Source organism: Vespa velutina, chromosome 1 (assembly GCF_912470025.1).
Source record: "Vespa velutina chromosome 1, iVesVel2.1, whole genome shotgun sequence".
Taxonomy (NCBI): Eukaryota; Metazoa; Arthropoda; class Insecta; order Hymenoptera; family Vespidae; genus Vespa; species Vespa velutina.
The window spans coordinates 10323002-10329001 of NC_062188.1; the positions used below are offsets into that span (position 1 = coordinate 10323002).

General features: G+C 31.0%; 2 protein-coding genes across 14 annotated transcripts in view; one reads left to right on the forward strand and one right to left on the reverse strand.

Annotated features, from left to right (window-relative positions):
- The window catches only part of LOC124955882 (protein 4.1), a 35367-nt gene extending 34205 nt beyond the window's left edge, over window positions 1-1162 (reverse strand). For 9 of the 13 annotated variants that reach the window (XM_047511080.1, XM_047511071.1, XM_047511061.1 and 6 more), the window contains exon 1: window positions 494-1161. The gene's annotated coding sequence lies outside the window, so the exon portion shown is untranslated. Of the gene's footprint in view, window positions 1-493 lie in introns of all 13 variants that reach the window. The other 4 variants (XM_047510988.1, XM_047510998.1, XM_047511027.1 and 1 more) reach the window with 1 other exon arrangement.
- An 857-nt stretch (window positions 1163-2019) lies between these two features.
- Window positions 2020-5022, forward strand: LOC124950101 (UDP-glucose 4-epimerase). Its single transcript, XM_047496336.1, has 7 exons — window positions 2020-2398; window positions 2921-3067; window positions 3281-3399; window positions 3463-3753; window positions 3827-4007; window positions 4139-4423; window positions 4495-5022. The coding sequence occupies exons 2-7, from the start codon at window positions 2938-2940 to the stop codon at window positions 4548-4550; spliced, it is 1062 nt and encodes a 353-aa protein (XP_047352292.1). The 5' UTR covers window positions 2020-2398; window positions 2921-2937; the 3' UTR covers window positions 4551-5022.
- The last annotated feature ends 978 nt before the right edge of the window (window positions 5023-6000 follow it).

A 6000-nucleotide genomic window follows, 5' to 3' on the forward strand; every position in this document is an offset into this window, starting at 1 on the left:
TAATTCGATGGAAAAGAAAGATATTTAAAAACAAGTGCGTCCTCAATCGAGTTTAAATTTATGTATTTCCTCTGTCTGTATGCTGCTGTCTGTCTGTCTGCCTGCTGCTGTGTTATGTGTGTGTGTGTATGTGTGTGTGTACGCGCATACACCCAGTACGGTGGTATATAGTCATTCGTTGTTTTATGCCATTCATAAGATTTCAAAACATTGAATTGTGGTTAATATAACAATATATGTAGTATAACAGTATATATGAAGTTCCTTTCGTTTTATCGCACGAATCATTGACTTTCTTTTTTATCATGACGACGTTCGATCGTTTCTATCGTAACATCGTTAGAGTTAAAAAAGAAAGAAAGAAAGAAAGAAAGAAAGAAAGAAAGAATTACGAAAGAGTTTTGCACAGAATTCGTGACGTTCTATCTAATCGACGAAAAAGAAAAAATAATAATAAATAAATAAGTAAATAAATAATTTTGTTAAAGCTCACCTCTAAACAGCAGGAACGAAGTTAGGCGTGTATGTTCTCTTTCGTCCAATATTAACGACGCAGGAGAAGGATAAAATGAACCGGCCAAATCCCTTCGTTTTCTTCGTCGACGACGAGATGAAGAAAAGACAAACAACGGTCGTAGGCAGAAAAAAAATGGATGTCGTCCGTCTTTTTCTTCCGAATCGGCGTATGGCCAGGTGTCGAAAAAACGTTAAACTTACGAACGTACGCACGGTAAACAAGTCAGCGCGTTCCAATTCCACCGACTGACGAACGCGATACGTCTCCGTCGAAACCGCGAGACGACGCCGTTAGGCGGCCACTACCCATGCACGCGCGATTTTCAAATAGTCCCACGTTACTCCGCTCTCTTCTCGATATTCGAGAGAGCCACTAATCGTTTCTCTCTCTCACTCTCTTGTTTTCTTTATTCTTTTCTCGTTTCAACTATACATATACTTGTCCAACCTCTTCCTCCTTTTCGACGTCTCTCAGATTCGATATACAATTGAAATGTCTTCTTTCGTTGAAAATATCAACGTAAAAAGTGATCGTCTTTATTAACGAGAAGAAATGAGCCAGAAGTTGCACTTACATTTAGACTTTTAAACTCCGTAAACACGCTGGAACTGCTTTCGATGTGTTCTTACGCGCGAGTCAACATGGCCGAATTGGAAAACTCGAGGTTTCTCTTATGACGCAATTGAACGAGCACGTCTCCCCTCCACTATTCTATCACGAAACGCGCCGCGCACTTTCGTACGCATTTTCTCCGTCAGGCGGCGCCACAGGAGGGGCTATATTTCAGTAGGTATGGCAGAAAGAGAGAAAAAGAGAGAGGGAGAGGGAGATTTTGATTGAACTTTGTTTCCCGCCAATTCGTTGCACGCGAATATCGTATAAAAATAAATTAACTTTGTTATAAAGTTTTGATTTACGTAATTGTTTATTGTTCAACTTTTGATTACTGTTTATTTTTATTTATTACAATATGTGAGATTATTACATGTAACCTTTTTTGATAGAATTTTATTGATAAGAAGAATTCGTAGAATCGAAATCTTTTCGTTTGGTAAATTAAAAATTCTCAAAATTTCTTTGATTTTGCGATAGTGTAGTAAAGAAGAACCTGCTTTTATCATTTTCTGTAAACTACGTCAATTTCAGCTTATTTTCTTATCCAAAAGTATCATCGTTTTCTGTTACCATTGCAAAATTAGACGTGAATGTTGGTTGTATTTATTTTAACAAGCATACCAATATAATGATATTAATAGGAACTACAAGCTTTACAAGAATTTAAGTCAGTCTTATATTAATAAAATATATGTAATTTCATGTTTATTGAAAATATTAAAATTATAAAACGTTATATATTACGTAATTAATATAATAAAATAATGGTACGTCTTTTAGAGTATCTCTTTCCACCAATCATAATATGAATACAAATTACTAGAATATCGTGTATACTGAAATTGTTGCTTTTCTCGTTCGAGTTCGATGTAATATTAACTTTTGATTATAATCAGACAAGTAGGAGGGATATTCGATTGTTTACAAATCTACGTGGCGATAACACTTCGATATTAAGTACAATACGTTAATCTATTATCAATAATTTTTTATATATTTATGTAACATATTTATGGATATATGAAATCTACGATGTATAAGTCATGGCAATAAAAAAATTTGAATTTATAAATACATCTTCTTAACCGTTTATCTAACGATTGAAGTATCAAAATATTGATGATAATAAAATATCTTCGTTGTTATATCTAACACAGCGTGATGTCAATGTTATATAACATTGTAACGAATAGTGATATTCAATACTTTTATATAGAGTATATCATTAACCTCGACGAAGTAAGACGTATTCATTGAAGATTAAAGGTAGGGTAAAGTAATTTTTCTCTCTATCTAACAATTCTACTTCCTCGACTTTATTTTGCTATTTTTTACGCAATAAAAGATAAAACACTGCTATCTACTAATGATTTTTACAATATGGACTTCTTTCTTTTATCTGCAGCACTTTTATCTGCAGCACAAATTTAACTTGCTATAGCATTAAGTTTCTATATAAATTGGTAAATAAGTGCATCAACATTGAATATTATTAATTTTTTTTCAATTTTATTAAAGAACGTGATTGGTAATTATATTTAGTAAAATCTCTATATATTATTCTATCTGTTTTGAAGTAGCATTATTTCTACAACATTGTTATTAATTTTATATTATATTTATAGTTATATCATTTTCTAAATTTTTATTCACATATAAAAGTTGTCAACTAATTTTGTAAAGATATTTTATCTTTGCATATTTATTTATGATATAACAAATATCTATCAATTTGGTCTTTATTATATAATTATAAAGTAGAGTAAAGAATTGATAAATAATATGCAGCATACCACAAAAGCAAAATGGCAAATCAGTGTTGGAATGTACTGGTAACGGGTGGTGCTGGTTATATCGGTTCTCATACTGTTTTGGAACTACTACAAGCCAATTTTCAGGTGGTGGTAATAGACAACCTTAGTAATGCCTATAAAGGTGAGGTATAACTGAATGCATTGTTATGTCATCATGTATATATATAATTTATATTTAATATGAAAGTGCATGTTACAAAATTGATGGCATTATTCTACCCTCCTTTATAAATGCTTTTATTTATTCTTATATTTTATGTAATATGTATTATATTGTGAGATTAATACATTTAAAAACATATATTACATATCTAACATTCTTACACATTTATAGGAAGTAATGATGAGAAACCAGAATCTCTTGTAAGAGTTGAGAAACTAGTAAATAAAAAGGTTACATTTATAAATTGTGATATAACTAAAATAAGTGATTTGAAGGATGTATTTCAAAAGGTAAGATTTATTTTGAATTATTACTGAATTGATAATGATTCTGAAACGTAAACTTTATTATAGCATACTTTCCATTGCGTCATACATTTTGCTGCATTGAAAGCAGTCGGTGAATCTTGTGAAAAGCCTCTAGAATATTATGAAGTCAATGTTGGGGGTACTTTAAATTTGTTGAACGTAATGAGAGAACATGATGTAAAACGCTTTATATACTCTAGTAGTGCTACTGTATATGGTGTTCCGGAAAAACTTCCGTTAATAGAGACTATGAAGACTGGAAATTGCACAAATCCATATGGAAGAACGAAATATATGGTTGAAGAAATTTTGAAAGATCTTTGCTTATCTGACAAGGTATAAAATAGATTTTACGTATTTATATTTATGAAATTATACAAATTTTTAAACAAATTCATGCATTTTTTAGGTATGGTCAGTCATATCTCTCAGATACTTTAATCCAGTAGGTGCACATCCCTCAGGCCAAATTGGAGAGGATCCTAATGGTATTCCAAATAATTTAATGCCTTTTATTGCTCAAGTTTCAGTTGGAAAAAGAAAATCATTAAGTGTGTATGGTAATGACTATGATACTCCCGATGGGACGGGTAAGTAAAATATATGTGTATTAGGAACAGGGGAAACATAATTAGATAATACTTTAGTGAACATCACAATGACTTTCCGATTTGAAATCTAATAATTAATTGTATTATTCACGTTTCTTTTTCCAATGGAGGTGTTCGAGATTATATACATATTATGGATTTAGCTGATGGCCATGTTAAAGCAATGATATATCAGAAAAATGTTAATCCAACCGGATTTAAACCTATAAACTTAGGTACTGGTAATGGATATTCTGTTATGGAAGTTATACATGCATTTGAAAAAGCATCAGGAAAGAAGATACCATATGAGATAGTAGGACGTAGACCTGGTGATATATCTGCAAGTTATGCTAATGCAAATATAGCAATTAAAGAGCTGAATTGGCGTGCTGTAAAAAATATAGATGACATGTGTAAGTATAATTATACTTTTCTACAAACTGATACACGTATGAATTGTACAATATTTCAAAATTTATCATAGGTGCGGATACGTGGAAATGGCAGCAAAGTAATCCAAATGGTTACAAACCTACTTAACGTGTATATTAACATGCTATCATGTAAATAATAACTAGTATGGATATTTTGTTTTTACATACTTATAAGAGTACTAGTAATATGAAATGTAGGTGGTGTATAGTTACCAAAGTTTAGACCAAAGCCTAAGGAGAGAACATATCTGTCATACATCTTGTTATAAAAATTTAGATAAATATTCTAAAAATCAGTTGATCAGTTTATTATTCTAATTTGATTTAATATTTCGATATATTCGGTAGGTTTACGTTATAAGTGCAATGTCAATGTCATTCCTAGTTCCTAGTGATAATAAATATGTTTGTTCCTTCTATTTTACTTCTAAGTTTAGCAATGTTTATATCTGTTGTACAAATATCAAAAGTAAAGTTCAAAATTGTGTGCCATACATTATTACATTACAACGGTTTTTTGGTTTTTTATGAACTTTTATATTTGAGGACAAAGATTATAAATATATTATTCACATACATATGTTTATTATGTATTGTTACCAAGGTCCAATAAAACGTTTAAAAAGTTAAAAAGAATTACTTATTATACAATTATCTTGTAATAAAGGATATGTAAATCTTTGTAAATATGATCTTGCATGCTCAATATGTTTAATCGATTATTGAAGCTTTTGCAACTGTCAATGGCCTACGTCATATCTGTGGAATAGTTCATTAATGATTCAATATGTGTCTACGAAGTAGTTCGTCAATGATTTGTAGTATGCTACGGAGTAGTTCTACAATACTCCGCAATGTGTTTACGGAATAGTTATTTAATGACTCGCAGCATATCTGTGGAGTAGTTACTCAATGATTCGCAGCATGACTACGGAGTAGTACGTCAATGATTTATAACATATCTACGGAGAAGTACATTAATATACGAGTTTCGATCGAACTTTTTTGTAGACAAACTGTTTATGATATTATACGTGATAAAACTAAATAAAAATGTACAGAAACAATGATTGATTATACAAACATTGTTGGAAATTATTAGAAAAACTATAATCATTGATATTATTAATTACATCGAGTAATTTAAAAATAATTTAATATTATCAAGGTACATTTTTACCGATGATAATCTTCATATAAATAATTATTGCGCGAAATGATCAATTGTAATTATCGAATTATTAATGTAATTATTTTTAGAAATATAAATAATAACGAAGATCGTAGAATTTAAAAACTCAATCTTTAGATCTTGAGATTACACGTGAGATAAATTACAATTCGGAGTACATGAAAGGAAAGAAAGATCACCATAAATAGGCGCGCGTGAAATCTCCTGTTCCTTTTCTGGACCGGTAAAGGAGGCTGCATTAACGGTGCACGGATAGTGTCCTCGCATTTGCCGGCGTTGTCGTTGAACATCAAATGCGACCGAGTTCTGCGTAGACGAGGCGTAAAAGTCAATATACTTGGTCTTCCTCTTGTGATGAACGACA

Coding starts and splice junctions, on each gene's coding strand:
- LOC124950101 (XM_047496336.1), top strand. CDS start 2,938: ATGGCAAATCAGTGTTGGAATGTACTGGTAACGGGTGGTGCTGGTTAT. Junction 3,400..3,462: donor TGAAGGATGTATTTCAAAAG/GTAAGATTTATT, acceptor ACTTTATTATAG/CATACTTTCCATTGCGTCAT. Junction 4,008..4,138: donor TGATACTCCCGATGGGACGG/GTAAGTAAAATA, acceptor TTTCCAATGGAG/GTGTTCGAGATTATATACAT.